The 15659-nt window shown below is 38.2% G+C and overlaps 1 protein-coding gene across 8 annotated transcripts in view; it reads left to right on the forward strand.

Annotated features, from left to right (window-relative positions):
• MAP3K4 (mitogen-activated protein kinase kinase kinase 4) overlaps nucleotides 1-15659 on the forward strand; it is a 73710-nt gene that overhangs the window by 31251 nt on the left and 26800 nt on the right. For 7 of the 8 annotated variants that reach the window (XM_068152790.1, XM_068152834.1, XM_068152816.1 and 4 more), the window contains exons 5-14: nucleotides 1375-1521; nucleotides 4495-4652; nucleotides 5046-5162; nucleotides 5589-5688; nucleotides 5778-5861; nucleotides 8618-8884; nucleotides 10668-10817; nucleotides 11790-11951; nucleotides 13191-13324; nucleotides 14416-14494. In XM_068152790.1, coding sequence (XP_068008891.1) covers nucleotides 1375-1521; nucleotides 4495-4652; nucleotides 5046-5162; nucleotides 5589-5688; nucleotides 5778-5861; nucleotides 8618-8884; nucleotides 10668-10817; nucleotides 11790-11951; nucleotides 13191-13324; nucleotides 14416-14494 — 1398 coding nt within the window. The remainder of the gene's footprint in view (nucleotides 1-1374; nucleotides 1522-4494; nucleotides 4653-5045; nucleotides 5163-5588; nucleotides 5689-5777; nucleotides 5862-8617; nucleotides 8885-10667; nucleotides 10818-11789; nucleotides 11952-13190; nucleotides 13325-14415; nucleotides 14495-15659) is intronic. The other variant, XM_068152808.1, reaches the window with a different exon arrangement.

The following is a 15659-nucleotide window of genomic DNA, read 5'->3' on the forward strand; positions in this document are numbered from 1 at the left end:
TAGGGGAGAGGGGAAAAAAACCTAGAAAACGTTATATAAACTCATGATCTAAACTACAGTACCCTAGAAACTGTGTGATCTGCTTCACTTGCTTTGCAGGAAATATTCTTACACAAACTCCCTAAAACAAAAGCAACCCATCAAACAATCCAATAATAATGGTAGTATTTTCAGTTTAAGATGCACATTCTTTAGTGTGTTTATTACAGACCATATTTTTTGTTTGCCTGTTATCTTGTGAGTTTTGGTTTATGGATAATTGATACTGCCAGGTACCACCTGTCCCTGGATGATGGATAAATACCAATTTTGAAGTATTTGAACAAGTTATGTTTTCCTTTGGATCCAAGGGCAAAAACTCCAACAGGTTAACAGAGTGCACCGATTGTGAATGGAGAGTGAACAATGCATATTCATTTTAAAATACATGCCATGTTAGGGATATCAATGTGTAATAAGTGGATTTCCACTTCCTAAAAAAAATTGATTTTTCTTTTCCTCTTCACCTAATTTGGTAAGTTTAAAATACAGAGTTCAGAATATTGCCCTTGTTTCCCCTGCCTGCAGAGGAGCACAGCATAGTGTTTTCAGGCCTGTAAAAGAGGCCAAAGGCTCTAGTCATATTAGTAACTTTTTTTCATGCCATTATAATTTCTCATACATTGAATCCACTATACTGATATATATTTTAATAGGATAGCCATTACAGAAAACTTATTAACCACATTTGAAACTGTATTTGTTCTTTGTGTACTTGTATGTCTGTAGTTGTGGATGTTTCTTCAAATAAAAGCTGTAAGCATTCAGGGAGGGGTGAAAAAAAAGCAACCACTTCTGCAGTTGTAAAGATGACTTTCCTTATGCTGGCCTCACCCAGGGAAATGATAGAAAATACACCAGCTCCTTTCAGGTCTGTTGTGGGCTTTAGCGTTGTGAACACCTGCCCAATAGATGGGCAGTGAATTTCCTTTAGTAGAACATTCCTCAGAGGTCTCAAAGCATCTGTCAAACATCACGCATGTTATTCCCAACGTGCTTCCATTTAAACTGGCGATTTGATTTTGAGCCCCCTAAAATTTTAACTGTCCAGTGAGTTGTTTGTTGTGGCCCTGTGCAGGGAATGAGATTTGTAAAATCTACCTTCAGCCCCACTTACAGTTAGGTGGCAAATGGCATGAGGACAGTTAACTAATCCTGGGAAACTAGTCACATCTTTCCTGCACCTGTGTGTTAATTTCTAAAAAACGTAGGTACTGTGTAGTGATAAACTCATGTATTTAGACAAACTGAACTGACAAATGAAGCTTGAACCTCCCAAGGAGAATTTAAGAGTAATTTTTGACTGATGGTAGTTTTTGGGTTTTTCTCTTGCAGCTAGTGAGAGAGTGTAAAGAGGTTCTGAAGGGTGGCCTGTTAATGAAGCAATATTACCAGTTCATGTTACAGGAGGTGTTAGATGACTTACAAAAGATTGATTGCAACATTGATTCTTTTGAAGAGGATCTTCATAAAATGTTAATGGTAAGCTTCAAAATGGATAATTTTTTTGAGTTCTAGTAAGTGTATGAATCTGAATACTGCTAATAGAAATCTATTGTTCCTGATGGGTCAATAGATTACATCTTGCTAATTTTAGTTGCTGTTATGCTATTTTAACATAATTGTACTATTTTCATGGACTTGTGAAGGTAACACAGTAGCCATTAGCATTTTAGCAATGCTTGGTTTTGCTCACTGGACCATGGGATGGTATACTTGTAAATTACCAATATTTACAATAAAATACTTCCTATGTAACTGTAAATTCCATACTTACAATACACTTCTAGTATTAATAAAAAAAATCAATACAATTGTTCAAAAAACATACTGTCTTCATATTGTGGTATTGCATTCATCCATTAATAACCTCTTTTATTTTTTTAATGTATATTCATTATTGCAATAAGTTCAACACTTGGTTTCTGAAAGAGACTAATTAGATTATTATCTAGCAAATTTAGGTTAAATTACTGTTCCCTTGGGAATGAGTGATTTCTATTCTTTTGTGAGTTGTTTGAGCTTTGTCCTTGCTGTTCTGGGTTTTAAATAAAACAACTAAGGTACACCTCAGTACTTAATCACTGGCATTTGTCAGCAGAGCAGCTGGTACTGTCCATTGTTGAGTATACATGGATCTTCCTGTTACATGCTTTTTGTTGCCTCCAATAGTGAAAATGCACTGTTCAGGGAAAAGTTTTTGTACTGTGTGCCTGCCTTCATCTCCAGAGGAAATTTCTAAAACTTCCAGCAGAAATGACCTGATGAGATGAAAGGAAAATGGTTCATCTGTACATTTTGAAATTTCTTACCTGTCTACTTCTAGGTTGCTGTAATATGTTTGTGCTTTGAGGCAAGAGATTGAACCTTGGCAACAATTTTAATTGTGTAAGGATGTTGCTTTTTGTAGGTCTTGATAGGGATGGTAACAAAAATCTGCAAATAGGAATAAATCTCTTAAGCTTCAAAGAATCAGTTTGTGCCTATTCAGCGTTGCAGTTTACTGTAGCAGCAGGAGCAGGGGAGATTGGTAGAAATTATCAGGAGATTTGGACAGCTGGGCAGAGATCTGAAGAGATGATCTGAACTGAAAATAGGGATAGGGAAAACATATGAAATCAGGAGATTGAGACAGAATTAATAAGAAGTGAGGTGCAGAACTTTATCATTTCCTGTGGACTCCTTGTAGAGGCAGGCAAGGTAGTTAAGAGTAGTACTGGAAGAGGCATTAGGCTGAGGGTGAAAGGAAAATTAAATAGTCAAGATTGAGGCTACAGCCTGTGGCTGTCAAAACACAGCACCTATGTAACCTACAGTAGATATCTGCTCTACTGTTGTGAGACACCACCTGGAGTACTTTGTTCAGCACTGGAGACTCCAGCTTAAGAAAGACATGCACCTGCTTGAGCTGGTGCAGAGTGGGTCCTTGATGATTATCAAGAGACTGGAACACCTATACGAGGACAGGTGGAGAAGAGAAGGCTCCAGGAAGACCTTATAGCAGCCTTCCAGTACTTAAAGGAGGGCTACACAAAAGATTTGGAGGGACTCATATCAGGGAATGTAGGATGAGGAATAATGGTTTCAAATTGAAAGAGGGTAGATAGAGATTTGATATTGGGAAGAAATTCTTTACTGTGTAGGTTGCCAAAACAAGTTGCAGATGTTCCATCCCTGAAAGTGTTCAAAGCCATATTAGATAGAGCATTGAGCCTTCTGGTCTGGTGGAAGGTATCCCTGCCCATGGCAGAGGGATTGGAACTAGGTGATCGTTAAGGTCCTTTTAAACCCAAAAGATTCTACGATATTGGCATTATTATAGTGTGGTCCAAAAGTACCCACAACCAAAAGGAAGTGTCTTAACCATTTCTAAGAATGGTCATTGCCTGATGTTATGGAATATTGAAGTAAACCAAACTGCAGCTGATTTTTGTATTCAGTATGGTCCTGAAGGGCAGTACTGTGTCCAGCTCTGGAGCCCTTTACACAGGAAGGACATGGAGCTGATGGAGCAGAAGACAGGCTGAGGGAGCTGGGGTTGTTCATCCTGGAGAAGAGAAGGCTCTGGAGAGACCTAATAGCAGCCTTCCAGTACCTGAAGGGGGCCTGCAAGAATGCTGGAGAGGGACTGTTTACAAAAGCCTGTGGTGATTGGACAATAGGAAGGGCAATGGTTTTAAATTGCAGAACGATAGATTTAAATTGGATGTTAGGAACAAGGGCTTGAGCATGAGGATGGTGGAATACTGGGATAGGTTGCTCAGGGAGGTAGATGAGGCCCCCCATCCCTGGAGATATTCAAGGTCAGGCTTAACAAGGCTCTGAGCCACCTGATCTAGTTGAAGATGTCCCTCCTAACTTCAGGAAGGTTGGACTAGATGACCTTTGGAGGTCCCTTCCAACCCAAACCATTCTGTGATTCTGTGTTTGTGCATGAATTGTACATATCTGGATTTTTGCATTTGTTTAAAACAATAATTAAATAAAGGTGGGAGATAAGACTTGATATAAAGGAACACGAGATACAGTGTAGAATCCGAGAAGCCTGTTCACTGCGCTTACCCATATCCAGGAGGACGTGTTCAGATAAAATGTTTTTGAGTAATCCCATTAAAAGATTTAGAACTATTCTTCAGTGGTTCAGCATTAAAAACTCTGTCCACTGATGTAGTGGTGAATAGCAGCACAGTAAGCAACATGGTGATGCTGTCAATATTTTCAGAAAAGGATTGTGGAGACACAGTATTTAATGTTTCAGTAGCATTTTCTGCTTCATAGGCAGTAAATCACACCTTTTGTGTGGAAACATAGCTCATTTTCACTCTTGGCAAACCACAAATGTGGAAATCTTTTCTACAAATTACTTAATACTGAGGTAGTTGATTTGAGAAGTTATAGTCCTTAGTCACATGTTGTGTAACAATTTCTGCTTAAATCATCTCTTTCCATGTACAGGTTTACTTTGATTATATGCGAAGCTGGATCCAAATGCTACAGCAATTACCTCAAGCATCTCATAGTTTAAAGAATCTGTTGGAGGAAGAATGGAATTTCACCAAAGAAATAACTCCTTACATAAGAGGAGGTGAAGCTCAAGCTGGAAAACTATTCTGGTAGATCTTATTTAACTACTCTCCTCACAGCGTTGATTTGTATGAGATACGTAGTCAAGTCAGCTCTTGTTCAGGTTTCCCAAATGGGGCTTGAGGCCTCAGTAAGCAGTTGGCAGTCTTTTGTAATTAACCAATTATTACAGTTCCTGTAGGCACAAGGTGCAGTAAGTGCAGATTGTTCTTCTCTAGCTATAACAGGAATGACACTTCTATGGAGAGTGTCTTTACCTGCTAGCCCTGTGCATGTAGAGTAACTGAAAGCCTCCAAGATGCTGCTCATTTCTGCAGGCAGACTTGGCAACGTGTCTCTCTTGCTTTGGACAGAGTAGGAAGAAATTTAAGGTGCCATTCTACCTGAATAGGACTGAAATTCCACCATTTCTGTTACTACAGTGATATTGCAGGAATGCTGCTGAAATCTACAGGAATATTTTTAGATTCTGGACTACAAGACAGTTGTGATGAATTTTGGGCCAGTGCTGATGACAGTACTGCATCAGATGAAATCAGGTATTAAACTCCTTTGCTGAATAATAATAAATACACTCATGTTTCTATACCTCTGACTGGTACATACTGCATTTTGTTTCTTAGAGTTAAAACTTGATAAATGCAAGAATCCGTAGACTTCATTGCTGGTATTTCTGTATGCAGCAGTGATGAACCATCACTTTGTTTACTGGAAGCCTAGTAACCTTTCTAGTTCAGGGTGTGTAGATGTGTTTATGTAGCAGTCTATGTAACAGTCAGACAAAGATATTTTTATATCTTTGTCAAAATCATGCCTACACAAATTTATTTGTCAACTGTGAACACTTGTCTTTTCTGTGCTCTTTCTATTGACACATATGTAAATAATTTGTATTTTCTAATAGCTATACAAATGCAATATGATTTATTAATCACTTAGTCACTTCATTCTTACTAACGTTTCAGGAGATCTGTTATAGAGACCAGCCGAGCACTCAAAGAACTGTTTCATGAAGCTAGAGAAAGGGCCTCCAAAGGTCTTGGTTTTGCTAAAATGCTGAGGAAGGTAAGTTAACAACAGAATCTGATCTTATTTATGTGCTTTAAAGAAATTTAGTTTGAAAGCATATCCTTTTGTTTTGTCACTACTTGTAGGACCTTGAAATAGCAGCAGAATTTGCATTGTCAGCCCCTGTGCGAGATCTTCTGAACGCTCTGAAAAGAAAAGAGTATGTGAAGGTAAATTCAGTTTAGAGGTATGAAAGTAGGGTGGAGATGCTAACCAAAATGTCAAAGGATATTTTAATGTGACATATGTCTCTACATTTAAAAGGTCATGTATTCAGCATTGAATTATTTCCTGTACCTCTCTTTGTGTGAATGAGAATGCTACTCTATGTTTCGGGAAATCAGTCTCTTTGTGACTTGGGGAAAACCATTTTACTTCAATAGTGTGTACTCCTTTGTGAGAAGGCAGTAATAATGCTCAGTAGAAAGTGTTAGGAAAAATAAATTCTTTAAAGGTTGTGAGGTAAATAGTTTATGGTTATTCCTTAAAAATTCCTTGGTCAAAAAGCCAGCATGGCTTTGCTGGGGAAAAATCCCGCCTGACCAACCTAGTGGGTTCCTATGATAAAGTGACTGTCAATGGATAAGGGGTGACCTGTGGATGTGGTCTGTTTGGGCTTCTTTAAGGCCTTTGACATGGTCCCTACAATATCCTACTTGCCAAGTTGGAGAGATATGGATTTGATGGGTGGACTGTTCAGTGGCTAAGGAATTGTCTGCATGGTCACATCCAGAGGGTAGCGCTCAATGGCTTGAAGTCCAGATGGAGAGCAGTGACAAGTGCTGTCCCTCAGGGGTCCATACTGGGACCTGTGCTGTTTAATATTTTTATCAGCAATGTAGACAGTGGGATTGAGTGCACCATCAGCAGGTTTGCAGATGACACCAAGCTGAGTGGTGCTGTTGATATACCAGAGGGATCTGGACAAGCTGGAGAGGTGGGCCCAAGTGAACCTCATGAGGTTAAACAAGAGCAAGTGCCTGCACCTGGGCTGGAACTATCCTTGGTATCAGTACAGACTGGGGGATGAGGTGTTAGAAAGCAGCCCTGTGGAAAAGGACTTGGGGGTGCTGATGGACAAGAAACTGGACATGAGCAGGCAGTGTGTGCTTGCAGCCTAGAAGGTCAATCACATCTTGGGCTGCATCAAAATATGTGTGGCCAGCAGATAGTGGAAGGATTCTGCCACTTGGCTCTGATGAGTCCTCACCCGGAGTACTGCATCTGGGTCTGGAGCCCACAATACAGGAAAGACATGGACTTGATGGAGGAAATCCAGAGGAGGGCCATGAGAATGATCAGGGGATTGGAGCACCTCTGCTACAAAATCAGGCTGAGGGAGCTGGGGTTGTTCATCTTAGAAAAGAGGAGGCTCTGGGGAGGCCTGATAGCAGCCTTCTAGTACCTGAAGGGGGCCTACAAGAAGGATGGAGAGGGACTGTTTACAGAGGCCTGTGGTGATAGGACAATAGGAGGGGCAATGGCTTCAAACTAGAGAAGAGTATATTTAGGTTGGATGTTAGGAACCAGTTCTTTACTATGAGGGTAGTGGAACTCTGGATTTGGTTGCTTAGGGAAGTGGTTGGAGCCCCATCACTGGAGATATTCAAGGTGATGCTTGATAGGGCTCTGGGCAGCCTGATCTAGTTGAGGATGACCCTACTTGCTGAGAGGGTGTTGGACTAGATGGCCTTTGGATGTCCCTTCCAACCCAGACCATTCTGTGATTCTATGATCTGGATTCTGGTCTGGGAATTTTTTACAAGAGTGGAAGAATCGTCAGGGAAATCATTATATATTTACTTCTAAAAATATTCTTTTCACCCATGTATCCACCCTTGGCTGCTTTAAGGTCCTGTATTACACTTAGTAGATGTTTCAGTGAAAGATGGTGGGTTTGTTCTTATGAACATATTTTGAAGAAAAAAACAAAATCATGACTTTGAAAAATAGATCTAATCATATGGGTTAAATGATCTAGATTATTTGGATTTCAGCATTTATACCTCTTTATGTATTGCTTCTCCCCTTGTTTTCACCATGCAAAATGCCAGACAGTTTGGTGATTGGCACTTCATGTATTGGCCTTCTAACGTACTGTACGGAGTTTAAATTTTTAACAGGAAACTATTCCAGCTTTCACTAACAACCATATAGTTTTTACATTAACATGCAGATTGTAAAGGTTTCAACAATAAAATGACTGCCTAGTGAGAAAAATGTTGAGAGTAGTGTGTTGTCTTCTATTACCGATATCAAACTCTGAAAAAAGAATTAAGCCTCACTGTAAGTCTGTTACCTCCTGTTAAATCATAGGTATCATCTATTCTAGTTTATGCAGTCTGATTCTGATGTCTGACTTGTTTTAAGTGTTGTCACCAATGTGACAAAGTTTTAAAGCACTGTAAGTGAATAGTAAAAGAATAACTGATATGTTTTTAGCCATGTTTTTGCTTAGTCTTATCTTTATACCCATTGAGAAATGATAAGTGGACTCGTAGAGATCGTGAAGAAATTTTTCTTCTTTCAATATTCCAATTTTTAATAGTTTTGACTAATAGACACCTATTTTTCAAAGTAAATATGCTTTGTATCTACACATAAACACATACATAGGATATGTGTGAAATTTTTTTCTTTTTTTCTTTGTAGCAAGATTCCTTTAGAAAAATATGTAGAAAGATCAGTTGAATGGACAAGGAAAGATTGTCACTGAAATGTAATCTATCAGATTTTAAGACAAGGAATTTTCTTGTGCAAAAATGGTTTAGTGTATTGTTCTATTATGTGTATTGTATAGCTGTTTAAGACAAAAACTCTGCCTGCTGCTTGAATGAGATGATGTGTATCTATTTTATGCATCACAGAAGACAGGGAGACAGTGTGATTCACTCAGTATATATATTTATTTGTTGTTTCCCTACAGGTACAAATCCCAGGAGTTGAGAATTTACAAGTATTTGTACCAAATAGTATTGCAGGTGAAAAATCTGTGATTTTGCAGCTCCTTAATGCAGCTGCTGGAAAGGATTGCTCGAAGGATTCAGATGAGGTCGCATATGAGGCCTATTTACTAATGACCAAACACAGCGATAAAGACCATGAATTCAATGACAGCTGGAGTGCATGGGAAGGCCAACCAGTCAAAGTTGTGCCACAAGTAGAAACTGTTGATACACTGCGAACCATGCAGGTGGGTTTTGCGTTTTTTTTTCCCTGTTTATGGGATCTCCACACTTTTGTAAATGCTGATCCTTTCAGATCAGTTGCAATAAATCAAGTGAGGCATGTGTTCTTTTATAGCTAATAAAAAGTTAAATTCAAGGATAGGACCTTAGTTGTGTTTCTGCAACTGTTACATTCAATAGACTTTAGAATTTCTTAAAAGGATTACTCTCTGCAATGTGGGTTTTTCAGGGTTGCAATTTTTAGAATGAAGATAGACTTTGGGTATCTATTTGGGTGTTCTGTATCAGAAGCGTGGCTGGGTCTCAAGCTGCATGTTTTGAGAAATTTCCAGTCCCCTAGAATGTGTAGCAGTTGTGTGCTTTCCAACACACTAAGGCATGAAGCCAGTTACTTTCAAACTTAGTTGGACTGTAACATTTAGATTTCTGTGGAAGTTACTGAATGTTCTGCAGGAGGAAATATTTCCAGTCATATTTCCTTGCCATAAGTGCTGCTAGCAGCTGCAGCTCCCTGCTTGTCCTGTTCTCACATCCTTATGTTAAGCAAAGTGAATTTTCCTTTTGGATCCCTACTGTAAATGGGCTCTCTTGTCCATGAACAGAGTACCTTTCCATGTCACTGTGTCTGACCACTTCTATTCAGAGGGCTTTAGCAATTGAAAAAGTTGAAAAAGGCAGTTGAAAACATGACCCCTGTAAAATAATGCTGCTTTCAGTGTGCAACCATCTTCCTTGTTTGTCTGCTCTCCAGGCTGAATGATAGAAAACAGCCTTTGATGAAATGCTTAAAATTTTAATTGACTTCTGTCAAGGCTATCATTCCATTCAGACAATGAAAACACAAAAGATGGCATTTGGTTTGTAAATTCTATTCTATCTGACCTATGTAAGTGCACATAAAACACCATGTGTTTGTTTGTATGTATGTAAGACTGACTTTTTAAAATATTTTTTTTTAATCCAATACTGAAAGGTCAGGAAATAAAAAGTCCTTGAGAAAGATTATGAGCTGTGCTTTTAAAAAACATCCTTGAATTGCAAACTAGAGAAAATGTAAATTATTTAGAAAACGTTCATGAAATAGAGGAACATCCTCAACAAGTAAAGGATTTTGAGTGTGAAAATACTCACTGGGGATGAGGTTGAAAATCTGAATGAAGCACATATTGTTTTCTGGGTATTTTGTTGCATATGCATTGTAGATTGAAATCAACAGAGTTTAGAATGTGACTCAGTGCCGCAAGCAAAGGCAGCACTGTCTATGACTATGTACTTACTATGGACTTTTATAGACTTCTGCTGTATCAGAGCTCTTATTCTTAAATTTTAATAACTTAAAAAAATTGAGCAAACACTGTGTGGTAAGTCCCTGTCTTTCCCTGTTCAATAGTTATAATGGTTATAATGTGCTTCTATGTGTGATGGTTGTTACCTCCATGTACTTTGAGAAAATACAATTGCTTTGCATAGGTGTTGCCTTTCTGGGTGTAACTACTTTGAGGGTCATTTTAATACAGTGTTTTCTGAACCTTTCCCTAAGTGAAGTATTCCCTTTGAAAACTTGCTGTGGCATTTGCCCTGATAGAGCTCTGCTCATAAGATCAAGTTGATCAAGTTCCTTTTTCGGCATCAGACTTTTCTGTGAGAACTGAAGATTTTCATGAATAGCAACAAGAGAGGTCTTTTGTATTTTCAATTTAAAAGATAACCTGTTGAATTTGCTGGTACAGGACAATTATTTTAGAGGCAATTTTGTTCATAAGAATTGGTAGTATCTTCTATTCCTAGGTTGATAACCTCCTCCTTGTAGTCATTCAATCTGCCCACCTTGTGAGTCAGAGAAAAGCTTTCCAACAGTCTATTGAAGGGCTCATATCTCTGCACCAGGAACAGACATCCAGCCAACCAGTAATCGCCAAAGCTCTACAACAGCTAAAGGTAAGCAGTATTCAACATTATCTGTGTGAAAATTTATTGTGCTTTGCTCACTGGTAAGTAAAAACTTGTATGAAGACTCGATTGCCGTGCCAATGCCATATTCTGCAATTGTAAATTACACAGCCTGTATGGACTTTACTTTCAGTACAGTTTTCATTCTGCTTTTGCAGAGGAGTATTGAATATAATTTTGAGCAATATTGGTGTAATCATTTTTGCACTGGTTAAGTAGGAAAAAGTCCATAGTGCAATGGAAATATGAACAGCAACAGAATAAGTACGTTTCCATTTGAGAGCACTATTCAGTTTGAAAGTGTTTGATTTCACAAATATAAATTCTATCAAAATCCATCATCTGCAAGAAACAGTTTTTTTCCCCCCATATTTGCAGATGGGAGTACATAAGTCTCTCTGTTTTTTTTTTCTTGTTTTGGGGTTCTTTTGTTGTGCTTTTTTGCTGTTCTTAATGTTGGATGAGATGATTTATTTGTTGTTTTATTTGTGTTGGTTCGTATTTTGAAAGACTATGAAACACAAAGCTTTGCTGGGTTGAAGTTGCAATATCAGGTTCTTCTAGTTCCCCCTGAGTTCAGCAGAAGCTGTGTTGACACACCAGGGTGAAAATACAGCCAAAGGCTTGGTCACTTTATAGATAGTAAAATTCTTTCTTTCCTCTCCTCTGAGTCTGGTTGCTTTGGTTTGTTAGTTTATTGTAGCCCACTTTCATTGTGTTTGATTTTAAAGTTAATCTCACTCAAGCAAATATATGTAATATTTCAGTTAATTGTAAGTCTTACTTAGTGATAATTGGCAAGTATTTGTTATTCCAAGTGAGTGACTTGTGCTGGCATTAAAGTACATTTCCATTTAACATAATATAATTGTTAGATTCATGTTTGCTGCTGTCTTGTCAATTGTGGAATATAAATAACTTGATGTCCTGCCCTAATCCCTTCTTGTTGTCATTGCTCAGAGTGATGCATTACAGCTATGCAATAAGATAAGCAGTGCTATCGATAGAGTTGATCACATGTTCACATCTGAGTTTGATGCTGAAGTTGATGAATCTGAATCTGCCACTTTGCAGCAATATTACCGAGAAGCCATGATTCAGGCTTACAATTTTGGGTTTGAGGTAAGGAAGCAAAAACTTAACAATACATTTGTCTAATAGTTTTGCCCCTATTACAAGAAAGATATGGATGTGCTGGAATGTGTCCAGAGGAGGGCCACGAGGATGATTAGGGGGCTACATCACCTCTCCTTTGAGGACAGGCTGAGAGTGTTGAGATTGTTCAGTTTGGAGAAGAGAAGGCTCTGAGGAGGCCTTATTGTGGCATTCCAGTATCTGAAAGGGGCCTGCAAAAAATCTGGTGAGGGACGTTTTAGGGTATCAGGTAGTGATAGGACTAGGGGGAATGACGTGAAGCAAGAGGAGGGTAGATTTAGTTTAGACATCAGGAAGAAGTTCCTTACCATAAAGGTGGTGAGACAGTGGAACAGGTTGCCCAGGGAGATGGTGGAACCCCCATCCCTGAAGGTTGTTAAGGCCAGGCTGGATGTGTCTCTGGGCAACCTGATCTAGTGTGAGGTGTGCCTGCCCATGGCAGAGGGTTGGAACTAGATGATCCTTGAGGTCCTTTCCAAACCTGACAATTATGTGATTATATCAGAAATATTCTTTAACGTTGAATGCTGTTGCGTAACTTCTCACGATTTTTAAGCTTAGAATTGCATTAATACTGTAATATAAACCATTCTTTCAAAGTTTAGTAGTAGTTCTTTGATGCAGTGATTATTGCTTCTGAGTGCCTTCCTTAAAGCGCTAGTGAGGAACTGTCATGCTCAGATGCCTTTAGTGTACTGTGTCACTAGTAAATTCCTGTGAGCTCTGTAGAATTTTTTAAGATTGTATCATACTTTAATGTACTTCTGAGGATAGTCTTCTAAAAACCAGCTTTCTGTTCAGTTTTTATAACCTTCATGTATATAACTTCTTTTTTCCCTAATGTTACCTGCAAAATAAGCTCTATTTTGCAGTTCGATCTGATTACAGACCTGAACATCTAAGTCAGATGTATCTTAAAGGATGCCTACACTGCTAAACACGGGCAGATATCTGCCTGCATACACACAAGAGTGCAATATGGCTCAAGTGCTTCCTCTCACTATAACTCATTTTGTATCATACACTTATAACTGTTGCTTTTTCTATAAATACACAACTACTTGCATAAAATAATTTTTCTAAGAATAGGATGATACTGTTACCATATTGTAGAGTTCTGTTAGCCTGCAGATACTCCAGTGAAGACTGCAAATACTATTTTTTGTTCTTACTAATACATGAAAAGTAATCTTAAGTTTCTTACAGTATCATAAGGAAGTTGTTCGTCTGATGTCTGGAGAATTCAGGCAGAAAATTGGGGACAAGTATATCAGCTTTGCCAGAAAATGGATGAATTATGTGCTAACAAAATGTGAGAGTGGCCGAGGCACTCGACCTAGGTAACAGTCAACTTGTTACTGCCATAGTAGTTTGTTTTTAAGTACCATGCAAGAATACTCTGAATAATGCTTTATTCTTTAGAAGTAGTTCTTCTGAACTCTTGATGCTTCTGGGTCTTAAATTTTGAAATCAATTTGAATAGTAAATGTGTAAAGCCAAATGAACATTCCAAGTACTTAGCAGAACTTGGGGAGCATTTTGTCTCATGTTAGTTGACAGAAAATGGGAAGGAAAACCAGAGGCTGTTGGATCCAGACAATTAAAACACTTCAGATAAAGGTCATAAGGTTGGAACAAAAGTGCTAGGTAATCAAGAGTCAATAAAGATTGCAATAGTCATTTTCTGTATTCTGCAGAGAAAGCAGTATTGTTTTGTGGCAGTTGTGGAAGCAGTGTGCAATGTGGAACCTTTAACCTTTAGCCTCCTGTAGAAGTCTGTTAGTTGTTTCTGAAAGCATCTAAAAGTTTCATGGTTGCAGTAATGGATGCAGTTGTGGATGTTTTTTTGGGTACTTCGAAGTACTTTCTGTCTGACAGTAATGTTGTGCCCAGTAGTCTCTCAAATTGTGCTTACAGTCAGTGCACTACTGAAAAAAGTGACACGGTTGCATTGCTCTGAGGAAGTAAACAGGAGGACTGTCAAACTTGCCCAAGCAGAACAATACCACTGATTTATGCCCAGTTGCTGCTGATCAGATCATCATGAAATCATTAGTATTCTTTTGCTCTTGTTTCAGAAAGGAGACTTTAGGCAGGGAGCATAGTGGGGTTTTTTATTGCCAATGGATTGTGAGTGAATTGGTGATACTGTTCCTAAAGATAGCATGTACAAGGGTTGAGATACAGAGCATAGCCAGCTCACTTCTATTTGACAGCGTTCTTACTAAAGTCAGGCTTTGTACGAATATAACTTGGCAGATGTTAATACAAGCTAAATGTGTTGCCTCTTATATATTAATCCATTTTCTGAGATTTTTACAGAGGAAAAATAACTAAAGGCCATGTACTGTTCTTTGTTTGTTGGAACTGTTGTTATGGCTTTTGCCCAAAGAGCAATTAATATTCTGTCTTTTCTTTCTCTTTGAGATAGGTGGGCAACTCAAGGTTTTGATTTTCTTCAAGCCATTGAGCCAGTATTTATTTCAGCTCTCCCAGAAGATGACTTTTTGGTATGGAATAAATTATTCTACTTGTTTATTTTTAAATGCATGTGAAGCTATCAGTATATGCTATCAGGGATGTTTTTAATACAGCTATACCTGAATACAGATGCTGTTCTGAAACAATAGCTATTGTACATACTGATGATGTTGGTATCTTTACTGTTTATAAGATTCTGCATAGGGTATGCTTGTGACCATTGGCATTAATGTTTGCAGATTGCTGACAAGTTGCTGGTACTGTCTTGGGAGGCTGTGTCCTTCAGTCTCTTGAGAAATTTGACCACATGTTTTCTGCAGAGTTACCGTTTATAGTTGTCATAATACATTTCTGAATGTAAGCTTCTGAGGTGTAGTTAGCACCCAGAGTTCATTTCTGGGTATGAATTAAAAAAAACACAAGTGTTTAAAGGTATTTCTTCAAATTGTGCCAACATGAAACAGACTTTAAAACATCTTTCTTTTTTTTTAAATATGTAAAAAATTGTAGACTAAAACTGGCTTTTTTTGTGTGCTCTGCCTTCCTTATTTTCCTCTGGAATTAAAATCCTGAGAATTTATTTCTCTGGTCTTGGTACAGTACTACAGAGGTGTGAGAGCACAGTTGCCACAAAATAAATGAATGTGAGTGTCAGCACCTCTGATTTTTTATTAATGTCAAGATGCGTTATGAAATACCAACCTCATTATGTGGTATTATGCAAGATTATCATTAGAGTCTTTTTTTCACGTCCATTTTAATTAAGAGCTCTCAAGTAAGTTAGTCCCATCTACATGTTGTTGGAAAAGGCTTGTCTGCTCACATGAATGAATTAAGCATGTATTTGAAATAGACTAATACTTCAACCTTAGGGGAAGTAGCCCCTCAACTTTCTTTATTTGTGTTGACATTGTTTCTAAAACACTTAGTAATTTGAAGAGCAGTCCATGTTTGTTTTGGTGACGCTGTCATGAAATCCCTCCAGTATTTAGAGGGAAGCTTCTAAGGTAAAAAGAAATTCAGAAAATCTGATGTGGCTTTTGACATTATAAATTGGTAATTTTGTCCAAAACATGGTGTTGATTAGTGTGACTTTGAAGGAGAGTTAAAAAGAAATCATGCATGACTTTGTTTCCGCAGACTGATAACTGTCTAAGGTATCACAACACTTCTTCATGTAGAGTGTTTTCATGA

This window comes from Melanerpes formicivorus, unplaced genomic scaffold (assembly GCF_026170545.1).
Source record: "Melanerpes formicivorus ecotype bairdi unplaced genomic scaffold, bMelFor1.0.p_v2 SCAF_2, whole genome shotgun sequence".
Classification (NCBI taxonomy): Eukaryota; Metazoa; Chordata; class Aves; order Piciformes; family Picidae; genus Melanerpes; species Melanerpes formicivorus.